At 47.1% G+C, this 14751-nt stretch overlaps 1 protein-coding gene across 2 annotated transcripts in view; it reads right to left on the minus strand.

The window, feature by feature from the left end:
• CDH13 (cadherin 13) overlaps positions 1-9915 on the minus strand; it is a 1005991-nt gene extending 996076 nt beyond the window's left edge. For both annotated transcript variants that reach the window (XM_079906234.1, XM_079906233.1), the window contains exon 1: positions 9737-9915. In XM_079906234.1, coding sequence (XP_079762360.1) covers positions 9737-9781 — 45 coding nt within the window. In that variant the 5' untranslated portion in view covers positions 9782-9915. The remainder of the gene's footprint in view (positions 1-9736) is intronic.
• Between the last annotated feature and the right edge of the window lie 4836 nt (positions 9916-14751).

The following is a 14751-nucleotide window of genomic DNA, read 5'->3' on the forward strand; positions in this document are numbered from 1 at the left end:
GCTGGGATAGGGAGGGTGGGAGGGAGGGAGACGCAAGAGGGAAGAGATATGGGAACATACGTATATGTATAACTGATTCACTTTGTTATAAAGCAGAAACTAACACACCATTGTAAAGCAATTATACTCCAATAAAGATGTTAAAAAAAAAAAAAAGAATAGTTGTCCCTGAGGGTTGCAATGAGAACTTGAGATAATATATGCAACTGGCACTTAGCAGTAAATTATACAATAAGTTTACTACAGTAATTTTGATTTATTTTAAATAATAATAATAATCATAAGTGCTCATGGTGTTGGCAAGCATACCCACGTACATACTGCCCTGATAAAGCCTCCTGGGAACAGCTGCTGGGAAGATACATCTAGAAGATACGATCCCAACAGATCAAAAAATTTTATGAAGCATAAAATCTCCAGGAGAATGATCACTAGGGAGCTACCAATATGAGAATTGGCAAATCCTTCTCTGGGGAGCAAACTTTATTTTTTTAATGTCCATACAATTTTAAGGACACAAGTATTTTTCCCTTCTAAGTCAGATGCGCAAGTCCAGGGCCCCATGGTTCCTTCAAGCCATAAACTGCTTTGCAGCATGGAGTATAAAAGTTAATGTAACCAGTATTCTTTAAGCTCCTAGCATTGGCAATCACATGATGAAGCCATAAGCATACACTTATTGAATACTCACCTGCTAGGCAGGTGTAGAGAGGTGTAGCCTCTCCTTTTGTTTAGACACAGGAGGAAACAGAAGAGGGGAAAAAGGTAACTTATCAGAGGTCACACAGCATGCAGAAGGCTGGGTCAGAATTCAAATTCACTTCTCAAAGTCTCAGAAGTCTCCTTGATCCTCATAACCTAAGACCCTAGCTCCTCTGGGTCCCAGGAGACCAGAGGCCCTGATTCACCTCCAGCACTTCCCCTATTGAGGACCAGGACTGTGCTGTACTCATCTCCGGATCCCCAAATTAGCAGAATGCTTGGCACTTGCTAGGTATCAAAAATTGTGGGAAGAAGAAAATATGGGAGGAACAGAGGGAGGGTAGGAGGAAAGATGGAAGGAAAGGAGAGAGAGCACAGCAGCCTCACCCCTTCAATACTATCTTAGCCCCTATTGTTTCCTATTGTAATAATTACCAAATGTGTATATTTCAGCTATTTACTTTCTTGTTCCTTACTGGCTGCCCTCAGTAGACCACAAGACCATGAGAACAGTTTCCATGTCCATGTCCATCTTGTTTACCTATGAACTCCCCAAATGCTTCAGTAAATACTTAGCAAGTGGACAACTGTACATCCCTCACCTTCTGAGGATAACATACCTGTGCTGCTTTTTTTTTTTAAAGAGAGAAAGCAGTTGTTCAACATTTAGCAGCATACCACGGCCTGGCACCCAGCTGAAGAAGATTACTATACCTAGAAACATAAACATCACCAAGGCTATATCTAGGATGCTGAAATGAAGGTTTGTTAGCATTCGCAAAGTGACTGCTGAAAATAGTAGATCATTATTTGCTTCATGTAAGAAATATTTCTAGTGCTGCTGATTGAATGTTCAAGAAACAATTAAAGGGCTTAGCAATGTTTCTCTCAAATATCTTTTGCATGAAAAGCCTCAGAGATTGGTTAATTATAAAGGCTACACATCAGTCACTCTAGTCAAGGGTATTGCCAGGCCCACGGTGCCCATCCCAGATGCAAGCATGGATTGGTCTGCAGACATTAGCATAACTGGGGCCCTGGATGCCTCTCGTGAGGAGCATTGCTGCAGCCTGGCTAACACCCCCATGGGAATAGCCCTCAGGCCCTGTTTATGATGGTTCCTTGTTTGGGCAAGTGGCTTCAGCTTTCTGCCAATTGGAAGAGCCAGAACTCAAGCTTGCATCTTAACACCTCCCTAGCCCTGGTCCTGCCATCTCAAACCCAGCCCTGCCAAATTCTCCCCTAAATGTCTCTTGGATGCTCTGAGTAGGGTGTGTCTACTTCTCTCATCTGCACTGTCACTCCCTAGTCTAGAGCGACAAGAGTCCCTGCTCTTCCTATGATCTCAAGCCTAGACTGGCTTCTCCCTTCCATTCATATCCAGCTCCATCCACTAACTACACTGCAGCCAAATTACCTTTTCAAAATAGAAATCTGGCCTTGTCACAGTATACGCTCCCCGTGTTGCTTTCAATAACTGCCCACTGCTCCAGGACAAACACCAAAATCCTTGAGAGGCTGACAAGGTGCCAGCGGCTCTGGCAGCCCCGGCTGCTCCTCACACCACTCTCTGGGTTGTGTGCTGTTTCCTCCCACACAGGCTTCCCCCAGGCCGGGCCTTCTGCCTGGAATGCTCCCCCCATCACCACACCCTAGTGTTCCTTTGTCCATAGGCCTCACTCCTCCTCCAGACTGTGACCCAAGCAGCAGGCTATCAGGGAAGCCTCCCAGACCCTTCATCTGGATCTGATGCCTTTCTTATATTCATTCATCCATTCATTCATTCATGTTTACTGAGGGCCTACTACATGCCAGGCTGTGTTCTAGACCCAGGGACTACAAAACTGATTCAATCAGACAACAACACGTGCTGTAACGGAGCTATATTTTAGTAGAGGAGAAAGAAAAGGCACAGACAAGCAAAACATATAGAATGACATGATCTCACACAACTGTATTTCCTTCCATCTAGCAATTGTCTCTGTTTTGAATTATTTATTAATTGACATTGATCTCTCCTGCCAGGGGAATCTCTTGGGGTCTGAGCCCCAAGAGAACAGAGACTGAATGAGCCTTACTAGCAGCTGTACCTTGAGCACACAGTAGGTCCCACATGGATATAACAGGAATTTACTGAATCCATTTGGTCCCAGGTGAATCTCCCTGAAGTCAAGTTGCTTGAGTGCTTGGGGCATAGAAGGGACAATTCCTAATACAAACCCCTAGTCTCTCTGCACTTTGACAAGGCTCTCTGCAGTCTCTCTGGCTGTAATTTTGAGCCAGAGCAGGAGTCAGCAAATTTTTCTGTAAAGGCCCAAATAGTAAATATTTTAGTCTTTGTGGGCCATATGGTATCAACTCTGTTGTTATAGCACAAGCACAGCCACAGACAATTATATAAATGAATGGGCATGGCTATGTTCCAATAAAACTATTTATAAAAACAGGCTGCAGGCAGGAATTGGCCTACAGGCCATAGTTTGCAACCCCTGAGTTAGATGATCCCGGATGCCCCACAGCTTACAGCAGTTGAAGGCGGGGCCTGTGTGGCCTGAGTCAGCCATGGGTTCTGCTGGCAGGGTCCAGCAACTCCCCGCAGACCCCACATTGTTTGACAGGGAGATTATCCCAATAGCTTGAGCTTCAGGCATTTGCAGTCACCATCTCCTGCAGCTCATGGAAAAGCAGTTCCCTGCCACCCTGGAGGAAAGAGACTTGGCCTAGAGGCCGCATAAGGCAGGAATGAGGCTGCCACGTTCCTTGCAGGGTCCCCAGGCTCCTCCAGAGGCTGAGCTCACTTCCTGGTCCTGCCCAGGCATGTGGCAGGGATGCTCTCGACTGAGCAGCTGCTGCCCTCCACCCCAGCCCAGCCTGCGCTCAGCTGGGAGACACAGGGGCTTTGTGCTTCTGTAGCAGATTGGGTGACACTCACTGGGGCCTTTGAAATGAGACATGACATGTTAAAACGTGCCTATTGCTAAGCCTAATTTTCAGGAATTTGACTTCTGCTGGCAACTGACAGAAGAAAAACAACCACTTTTTTTTGTGATTGTATGTAGTTATATTTACGCTGATCTTTGGGGTCTGTAGCTACTGAAAACAATAGTTATCTGAGGCTTACCTGCTGGTATGGGATGAGTGGACGGATTAGTCTAGTATTTATGGAGCCAGAGGACATTAATTGTAGCATTAGCACTGCGTGTAGACTGTGGTGGGTGTTAACTGCTAAAAACAGTCACAAAAACATCACACAAACTGCAGTTGGCACTAGAGGTGACAACGTCCTGTGTATAAAAGCTCTACACAACAAAGCTACAAAGCTGACATTACCCTGAAGTTATAAATGCTCTGAGTGTTAGCTCAGTTCTCCCAGAGTCCCCCGCAGGACTAAGGACAGTAAGGTGCTGTGACGTTCTGATGATACACATACTGTGGGTGAGCAACACTGTTGGAATGGCAATGCCCAGGGTGTCACTGTACTCCAAGCGCAGGGATGCCCTTGCTGTAATACTTCGTACAGTGCACTAGGGCCTACATATTACCTAGTGGTCCCAGAGCCCCTTGGCTGCTAACGCATAACAATGCTTAAAGTGTACCAACACTCTGGTACCAGCACTCAGACTGACTCAAAACTGCAGTGTGTCACTTCTCTGGGTGTAACTGTTCCACATGAAACAATGACCTGGGTGTTGTGTTGCTCTGGGTAGCCCTAGTCACCCAATGGCATTGATGGTAATAATGTTCTCAGAGAGGAGGTGCAGTCCCCTTGGTCACGTTCTTCCAAAGTTCACATCCATGTAGTTCAATCAGAGCAATCAAAAAGGGGCTAGTCCCTTCCTTTTCAAATAGCCTATCACTGAAAAACTGACTACATCAACTTGATCAAGGCTCAAAATTTGCAAAACCAGAAGTTCCCAATGGAAATGCCTACAAGGACAAGTAGGTAAAATAAATGAGTACAATGGGCTGGGTGGACCGCAGAGAGTGGAGGGGATTGTGGCAAACTACAGAGGCATGTCCTAAAGGGGGCAGTAGTGACTCAGCTCCAGGGAAGAGTGGCCTTGTAGGAATGTGGCTCTAGGGCTGCTTGACCTTCTGACATTTTAAGAAAGGCAAGAAACCTGTTTTGTTTTGTTTTTTAATGTACAATATCCTACTTTTCAAAACATTTGGGCCAAACAAGAGACATCCATGAGCTACATTTGGCCTGTGGCTTCTACTTTGCAACTTCTCCCTGGAATCTAGAGTTGCAGAATTGGGATGAATGGGCTTCAGCACCACCAAGTAGATATCTCGAGGTTCAACCTGCTGTGCCAAAGGGTGACCCATTCATCTCCATGAGCCTTGGCTCAGACTGCATTTCAAGTTTGAAATGTCATTTCTTCTCCTCCCTAGCCTACCCTTAGAAGCTTCTCTCAATAGAGAAAGAAATCACTTTCCACCCTAACTCTAGAAAAAAGCCACTACTTCATATCTGGTGAAGGTGCAGGGGGTCCTACAGTCCAGCCAGTCATCATTTATATAGTCTGTTCAGATAGAGGGAGCCAGGCCTGGGGTCCCCAGGTGGCTGCAGAGGAGATAAGCTGCGGGGAATTGTATTGGCAGCATCCTTCAGGAGGGTCAGATTCTCCCAGGCGTGTGGGTACCTTGCCCACAGCTAAGTGGAAACGATGCCAAACCAGTGGTCACTCCATTGATTCTATCCAACTGATTATTGTAATTGGATGACAGACTGATATTTTCCTCTCCTTTTCAACTGGTGTTGCAGGGTGAGGGCATCTCGCTAATGATTCACTTTTCTGGGTAGTGACCTAATGGGGAAGATTATCTCCTTTCACAGGCAGAACTATGCCTGCTGTTTGGCTGCCTAAAGAGTAAAACCAGGTCCAACCAAAGTCAAATGCCAGGAAAGAACTTCCTCACATATCATACTGCATTGTCTACCTTTGAAATGTTCCCTGCTCTAATACTCAGAGAGGATACATAGTTGAAGAATAAAATAGAACAGAAGCAACTACAATAGGGAAAAAAAGGAGGAAAGATACTCAGTGCAAAATGACAGGACTTCTCTTTAGGGCAACTTGTAGAAAATAACTGAAAATAAGGAGAATGGAGCTTCTACACTGAAGTTCTTTAAAATATGAGCTGTAGATTTAGAATTTTGTAATGCTGTGGATGGAGCCCTCTTCTGGAGAAAATTTTCAACAGGTATTAAAACAAGATCAAAACACACAGAGATGAACACACAGAGAAATATGTAATACTGTTGGCTACTGTCATTCAGATGTGAATTGAATCCATAGTCTGGCCTTTTCCTTAGCTTCCACCAGATAGAAATGAACTGGACTCCCCAAGCAACTATCTTTTTGGAAGGAGGTAAAGAAAGAAAGAAAGATATTTTCAAGAACCCAGCTGTATTTTTACCTCAACAGGGAACTTCAGATTGAGACTCAACATAAACATCCAAATGCTGGTACTTTTAGGTAATGCAGTTATCGTGGACATTGGTTTGTTGGGCAATGGCACTGTAACACATAGAGGATATTTCTAGAAAAAACATAGATTTTATTTAATGGAAAGCCCAAGGGCTAAAGACGGAAAAGAAGGGACGGAGGCAGAGCAGGAGATATTAGCTAAGATAACTGTTGGGACTTTTAGTATAGACTGTGGTATTACATAGATTCCAGATCACATATTCAACCTTACAGTTTATTAAATCTCCTTGGGGACTTGCTAAAAAAGTTGTTCAGACGTATGAACGCTACCACTTTGCAATTCCTTTCACCACTTATATCTCTGTTTCCCCAGTGCTTTTGAAATCTTATAGGCTGTCACATATTGAACCCATCTCAGAGCAAGAGATGCCCTCTGCAATTCTCACAGTCTTTCCTCCCCATCAAAAGGGTTCTGCAAATAAACACTGCCCTTAAAATACAATATATGAAGTTGCAGGAGCACTAGAAGACACTGATTCTCATTTAAAATCCTGAAAATCAAGATTCTGACTCCAATAAAAACCTCCCCATTTTAAATCAACATCTCAGAATTCCGTGGAAACATTTTTAGTCACTCCCAAGTGACTGCTCTCCAAACCTGAACCACTCCCTAAAATCCTAATTCTTGGGGGATTACTCATTGGCTGTTAGAACTTTTGCCTAGATGTGATACCCTCATTGGGCTAGGGGTGGGGGAATCATATTTACAGTGGAATTTCTAGCTCATGTCCTCTCCTGATTTGTTTCACATTCATTATTTATCATAGCCAAATTCCAGAGGCCACTTCTGGAAAGGCCTTACCCAAAATGCCCCAGGGGAGAAGAGAGGTGACCACTCAGCTTTGCCAGCTTCCAGCCATTGTTGCTTAGAGTTCCTCTTCCCCCTTCCAAAATGCCTAAAACAGCAACCTAGCCAATCAACTTAGAGATTGATGGCTTCCAAAGCCAGACCCGGAGTATTACAACTGTGGTAGAAAAACACACACAGACTTGCCTGAACACCACTAAGGCCGAGTGACTAATTTGCTTTATTACATTGTTTTTCCCCTTTCCTCTGTTTCCCTCTGCCTCAGGAAAGTTTTGTTTTTGCTCGTTGACTCAACGGCTCCAAGACTCTCCCCTCCTTTTGCTATGGCACACAGAGCTCTGAGCTTGAACCTCTTGCCAGTTAACTGATTTGCACCCAAATGATTTCCCTGCAAGGTGCTATTGCTAGCAGGATATCAATTGCTGTCCTAATGTGGACATTTGCTCTGATTATGAATTACAATCTAAGAGAGAAATAAGCCTCTTAGGGCGGGCAATTAAATTCTTCATAAAACCTCTGCTCCCCCATCCCAAAGAAACTGAGAGAGCTGACAGCCTTCAGAAGCCACCTGTGTCAGTCAGGCCCTGGAAGAGGAGACACACCAATTGCTTTGCAAAAGGCATTATGTAAGCCCCTAGTGCATAGGAATTGCTGGGTGCTGTCATGTGGTCTGATTTGCTCGAAGGAAGATAAAACTTCGGCCAAACCCTGGAATCCACACTGATCAAAACATGCCCACGGAAAAAGGACTGTAAAGTCCTGGGTAATGCAGTGGTTAAGTGCTCCCAGACACCTTGAGCTCCCAGAGTGCTAGGCCTTGTGCTAAATGCATTACCTAGGACATGCTGTTGAATGCAATCCAATCTGCCTAGCAATCCTAGGAAGGTGATAAAATTACTTCACCACAGAGAATCTGGAAGCTCAGAGAGGTTAAGCAAGTTGCCCAGGTGGTACCACTAGCATATGGCAGAGAGGATCTGTCTGAATCAGAGGCATGCTCTGAACCACCCTGCTAAATTGGGATCTATATATCTATATATAGATATATAGATATATATATACACATACACACACATACACACACACACTACCTCAGGGATAGAGTTCACAAAGTCTAGAAAACTGGCTCACAGACAGGCATAGGATTTGTGGCAGAACTTAAAGCTACAGGGACCCCAAGAGAATCAGCCCAAAGCCCTAGTAGAAGAAGAGTATGACTGGGCAGTGATGAATGGGGGCTGTGTATCCAGGGAAGAAAGAAGGCATGAGTTGGGAGGGGGCTCAGCAGCCAGGCACCCTACTCTGCCCCCAAGCACTATCATCCACCCTCACACCCAACTTTGAGTCATTACCATGGTTACTGCTTCCTGGGACACTGACCCATTTCCAAAGTCTAACCCTAACATTGATGCATCAGTGGTCTCCCCTTAGAAGGCTGCATTGCATCTCTGCATCCCAGCCAGCCCCCGCCTGGGACTCTAGCTGCCTCACCCTCCCTCTCACCCCACTCACACACTCACACATGTGCCTCTTCCCCTGGCATCCAGGAGTCCTGGCCAGGAACTCAACACCCATTTCCAGCACCCCAAGGCACTCCCTGTCTCCTTCCCTCCTCTCTGCCTGGCCCTGCCTTGATCTCACCCACCCACTTGTAGCCTGCTAGCTCATGCCAAGTCCCATAGGCTGCCGGGAAGGCCAGGGGGGACTGGATAACAGGGCTCTCGGAAAACAGGCCCCCGAGCAGGGCTGAGCCTGCCGCTGGCCGGCACCTCCAGTCTGGCCTCCTGAGAGTACTGCTTTCCTGCCCACAAACTTCCTGAGATCTCCGAGATGCAGAGATGGTTGCTTACGGACCATGTCTCCATCGCCCCCTCTCCAGGGTCGCCGGCCCTTCCCTCTCGCCTCAGCGCTCTGAGGGTTAACAGGCAGCTGCAGCCTGGTGGGCAAGGCTTGAACTTTTCTCCGCGCTCTGCGTCCGCCCAGGAACACAGCAGAAGCGGCATTAAGGGCTCAGGGCCGGAGCTCCAGTGGGCCAGACAAAGGGGGCGCGGGGGCGGGGGCGGGGGCCGGGGGCGGGTGGGCCTGGGGCCTGGGCGAGGGGACGCGCTCAGGCCCTTCCGGGCCCGAGGTCAGGGAGGGAAGGGACCCCGATGCGGGCGCGGCCGGCGCCTTTGAGCGACAGCGGCAGCCGGGCTGCGGCGTTCGGCTGGCCCGAGGCGCCTTCCAGCGCGCCGCCGGGCTGGGCGAGGGGACCCGGGCGCCCCGGGAAGTCGGCGATGCCAGGCCGGCCTCTCCAGCCCGGCAGCCCGCAATCCGGACCCGAGCTGCGCTTCCCCGATCGGCGCTGGGTTGGGGGAAACCACGACTCCTTGGAGTCGCTTCCAGCTGAGTCTCCGATGCGCGAGCCTCCGGAGGAGGCTAATCAAAGTTACCCCACTTGATGTAGGCGAGAATGTCGCCCCTGCTTGCAAAAAAAAAAAAAAAGGACTCGGAGCTCTCTCCACATCTCCCGAACGTATACAAACACAACCCAGAGTGGGAAACCAGGCCCACCCCTTTGCCCCCCAGGATCTCAGGGGCTGGGAATGACCTCCCTTCTGAGCCCCGAGCTGTCTTCGCCGCCGCGCCCGGAGTCCCCCGACCCCCCGAAAACCCCCTCGCCCAGCCCGCGCCTGGCAATCGGAAGGCAGAAACGGGGCGCAGGGTGCGCCCAGCAGCCTCTCTTCCCTACCTGGGACAGGAGAACGCACAGGACGAGCGGAGTTGTCGGCTGCATTTTGCCCAACTAGAAGCGCCTGGCGGCGTTTTCATTCATGCACGCGGCTGCACTGAGCATATTTTCCGTGGGAGCCAGGCTTTGAGGAGAGGCTCTGCCTCGCCAGCCAGCCAACTTCCCAAATAGATCAGCGGCAGCATCACGAAAGCATTGGGTAGAGGCTGATGACCAGGACCAATGGCTTTACAAGACGGATTCCTTCATAAAGCTCCCTCGTTTCTGCATGGCAGATACGGGGCGAGCACCTCGCGCAGAGCGAGCCCCTCGGAGGAGGCGGCCCGTTAGCTTTTTTGGACTGTTGGGGCCCAGCCCCACAAATCACGCTGGGCAACGCCAGCTGATGCCACTTTCCCAAAGAATGGTATTCCACCGGGTACTGGCGGCCACTTCCAGCCCAGTGCAAAAGATTCTCTTTATTAAAATGTTAATAAGATCCACTTTATTTCCAATAAATCAAATAAAATGACCCCAGCCGTTCCAGCTCTTTCTACGCCAGGAAAGACTTGGCGGTGGATTTTTGTTTCTTTTTCTTTCTTATTTTTTTTTTCAGTGTGGCCCAAATCATGATGGTGTTTGGTGTTTCCCTGCCATCTCACAAATCACAAAGACAACAGATCAATTCTAGCTTGCAGAAAAAAATCCATCAAGGGGCAATAGATTTTATTAACTGCTCAGGTGAGAGTCTGACTGGCCGCCTACTCCAGAAATGTGCATCTGGCACCAAAGTTGAGGCCATGATTTGAGGAAACTTTTTTTTCTCTCTCTCTGGATGTGTTCTTTTAGACGCTTCTAGCTATCTCCAGGGATTGGGAACAGTAATAACCACTGTTCAAGGGATTTTATAAGTGGGGTGCTATGGGAATGAGGGTAAGAGGGCTATCTAGGTCTAACTTTCCCAGTAGGAGTTTAAGAATATGCAGTAAAGACCTTACTTTCTCATTTCCATGCAGCCTCCTTCTGAAAAAATTTAAGGTGTTTTATAATAACGGACAATTTTTCAATAGAATTTATGCAAGAAAAATAAAAAATCTGGGACAGGAGGAAAAATTCAGAAAACTGAAATACTAAACCCAAACACTAACATATTTCCTCTGATTTGGATCTGAGCTTCCTGGTAGCCAAAGCAATAAGAGAAACATTTAAATTACATAGTTCTTATAGATACAAGTATACAAATATCTTCTGACATAATTTCCTCAGCAGTAAATACTGGACTAAATGTATGATGTGACATCTAATATAGCAGGACAATGGACCATGCCAAGATCCAGTGGGTTGGGCTGTATTCCCAGCATCTGGCACAGGGCCTGAAACATGGAGACAATCATTAGTGTGTGTTAAACAGATGTCTACACTTAATCAAGAAGTAGCAGAGGGTGGGGTGGGGCAAAAAATCTGGAGCCACATTGCCTAAGCTTAACCCCCAGCTCTGCTACTGACTAGTAAGTTTCTCACTTCCTGTGCCTCTGTTTGATCACTGGTTAAATGAAAATATAAATTGTACTGAACTCACAAGTTTGTGGTGAGGATTAGGTGACAGAATAACCACTCATTAAATGTAAACTAATGCACTTTTAAAAATTCCTTCATTGTCAGCAGTTCGGTCGTTGCATCTGATGAAGATGCAATGCCATCTGACCACCTGGCTGCATTAGCCAGCACTAGCCCAACAGATGGCAATGTTGGCCAAACAGCCCCCAGAAGAGCCCAGGAAAGGTGGATGCTGCTGCTTCTTCCAGTCTCTTCAGCTTTCCACTGTTCTCTTGCCTAGGTAGGCATCCACCTCTGAGTCTCTGAGAAGTGCAGGCAGCGTTTGACAGATAATCTGACTGTCCCAGCTTGGAACCCATGTGTGTGGAGATCCATACCCACATTACCCACCATTAAGAGTAAAACAAGGTACTTTGAAGTCAAAGAGACTTCAGATCAAGGCATCCTGAAATACCCTAATTTTTCTCCATTCCAGGGTAGCAGCCATCTTGTCAATCAGAGGTCAACTGAGCTAAGCCCATGGATTTAGCAGACGTGGAGACAGAGAGAGAACAGAGGACATCTTGGGAGATGATCAACCACGATAAGGGGTGAAGAGGGCAGTAAGATGATGTTCCAGCCACTTTTCCACCAGGGTAGAGAAGCATTCCTAAGGGTAGGCTGTGTCCAAGGCTGCCTTGTCTAAGGCGCAAAGCAGTATTATTGATTTTATAGTCCTGGCAGCTATTTCTGTGGTCTTCCCATCCCATCTCCCTTACTGCCACTCACCAAATAGGTCCAGTTTTCCCCATTTTTTGCAGGGTTGCACTTGCTGGTCCCCTCGGGCTTACCGTGGGGCCATGTGACTAGTTCTAGCAAATGAGCTGGGAGCAAAAGTGACAGGTGGAGTGTTTAATCACCAATGTGAGACAGATTGGTTTCCCTGGAATAGGTACTGAGATGGAAATTTGTGCAGGGGGCTTACTGGGGAGTGTTCTCACCACAACCACCGCAAGAGGGAGGAAAACAAGACTGGCAGAGGGTGAGGTGGATGACTATGCAGTTGCAGCAGAGGCCTCAGCCAATCCCAGGAGAGCTCTGAGGCTAGAGTGGCCCTTTAGAGATGAGCCTAACAGAGTCAGGGGGCTGTGCCTTAGTGCCCCCAGTGGGCCAGTTGTTGGCTGTTCCCAAGGGCAATATTCCAGTCTGACCTCAGCTTTGTCAGCTCTACAGAAAACTAAGGTGTGACCCATAACAGGTAACCAGAGGCTGTGATTCCCAGGCTGGAGATGACCTTGTGCATCTGATGGTACCAGTGAAGATGGATGTAGATTTGCCTGGCTGAAGTCCTGCTCACTCTGTCTCCAGCCAGGACCTGCACAGGCATTTACCAAAGTCCTGGGCTTCTGTCCTAAACTGTTCTACTGGCAGGCAGAGTGGCTCCAGGCAACCTCACCTGATTTTAGATGAGTGTACCCAAAGGGCCAGTCTCCATTCCTTCCTACCTCAGCCCCCACAGGTTGAATTTTAGGGGCTGGGGGGAGTTAATTTCAAGAGTCTTCTTAGGCCCTGAGGCTCACCTCTAGAAACCCATGGAAGCTAGGAAGTCAAAAAGATTGGTCCACAAAATGAGACCTGGATTGGGATCTCTGGATTTACATTGGGCAAATTGCTTTTACTCACCAAACCTCAGTTTCTTCATCAATAAAATGGGAATAATAACATAACACTCCAAGGATTGTTGTAAAAATTGATGTCACTTTTCTCCTCTATCCCCTACTCCCCTCTACTCTCAGAGAATGTGCATCTTGCCAAAAACATAATATGAGGTTTTGTTCAACAAAGACAGGAGAAAAATCATTTCACTCCAATGATGAGGCTTCTGAAGAAGAAATCCATTTCTGTTTGTTTGTTTTGCCTTGTTTTCCCTTCAGCTCCCTAATGAGGGTCTTTTGGCTGATGTATTGATTGACGGTGGTAAGTAAATACTGAAGCTGAAAACCACCCCCTACCTACCCTGACTCTATCTCCTCCCACCCCAGCCCACACCAACCCCTGACTGCTTTTGCAGCTTGCAGCTGTGGGCTCCCCAGAAGCTGTGTCTGCATTCAGACACATTCCAGGTTCACACTCCTTTTCTGGGCACATCATTCTGGCTTTGGAGCTGATGGAATCATCCAACAGTCAGCAGCTGTCTCCTGAGGTGCCAGGGATTGAGACTGTTTCCTCTCATTGACTGACATGATGAAGACCTCATTTCTGAGTGTGTGGAGGTGGCCATTGGGTGAGTGCAGTGCTTGTGTGTTATGTGTACAAGTGCATGGGCGTGTGTACATGAAAAGGGGGCAACTGGTGTATCATCCAGCAGAGATAATTTGTTCAAATTTTGGTACCTCTGAATGTGCTGCTGCGATGAGGCATTTGAATAGACAGTAATAAACCAAATAGATGCCCTTACGAGATGTAACACTTATCAGGTATGCCAGGAGCCCTTGGTAACTGGGATATACTGGGACAATGGGGAAGGAAGCCCATCCTATACAGCCTTGTAACAGGCTGAAGCTGAAGCTATACCTCTCCCAGTGGGATAGCCTGCTAAAGATACCCAGGATGATGACAATACACCATCTCACAACACCTGGCCACCAAAAAGGATCCCTGATTGCTCTTGAGCCATGAACCTGTTTTATCTTCTTCAAAGCCCTTTATGTTACTTGACCTTATACTATACATGGTCACTTTCATTACTGTCTCAATTATTCACTCCAACTTGTACCTATATCCTTTACACCTTGACTTTGGGTTTGGCCACACAAATCCAGTTATAAGCCAAGGCCCCAAGAGGCCCTGTGCATTTCACCTGGCTCTTGCTAGGGCCTCTGCCAATGAATGCCTTCAAAGGCACATTCATAGACTAGCTCACTGGTCAGAGGAGGAGAGATGAGCACCCCCATGGACCCAGAAAGGCTTGAGCAAGCCTAGCAGAGCCCCACCCAGATCAACTGGCCTACAGTTATAGGAACTAAAAAGAAATAATTGCTCTAAATCGGGGGATGGTTTGTTATACAGCAATAGCTAACCAATAATTACATTGGCTTGTTTGTTGTCTGTCTATTCCTCTGGAATATAAGTCCCACATCTGTCTTTTGCTGCTGTGTGCTCAGCTTCTAGAACAGTGTCTGACACATAGTAGGTGCTCAAATGATTTTTGTTGAGAAGATGTATTAAATGGCTTCTGTACTGAAAATAGTGATGCTGATATGAAACCCCGCTACATGTACTGCCCTATCAGAAATACTTTCTGATGGTGACAGTTCAGTCCTCCCAAGTGGAAAGCATCCTATGACCTTGACAGTCTCCACTGCCACGTGGCCATCTAATTCAGCCTATGACAAGGCAAGTTCTTCTTATGATAGTCTAGACCAGTACTAGACAAAATAAGGAACATTCCACAGAGACTAGTGTGAACAGGTAGGTGCTTGGGGATCTTTGGTGAACGA

This window comes from Stenella coeruleoalba, assembly GCF_951394435.1.
Source record: "Stenella coeruleoalba genome assembly, chromosome: 20".
Taxonomy (NCBI): domain Eukaryota; kingdom Metazoa; phylum Chordata; class Mammalia; order Artiodactyla; family Delphinidae; genus Stenella; species Stenella coeruleoalba.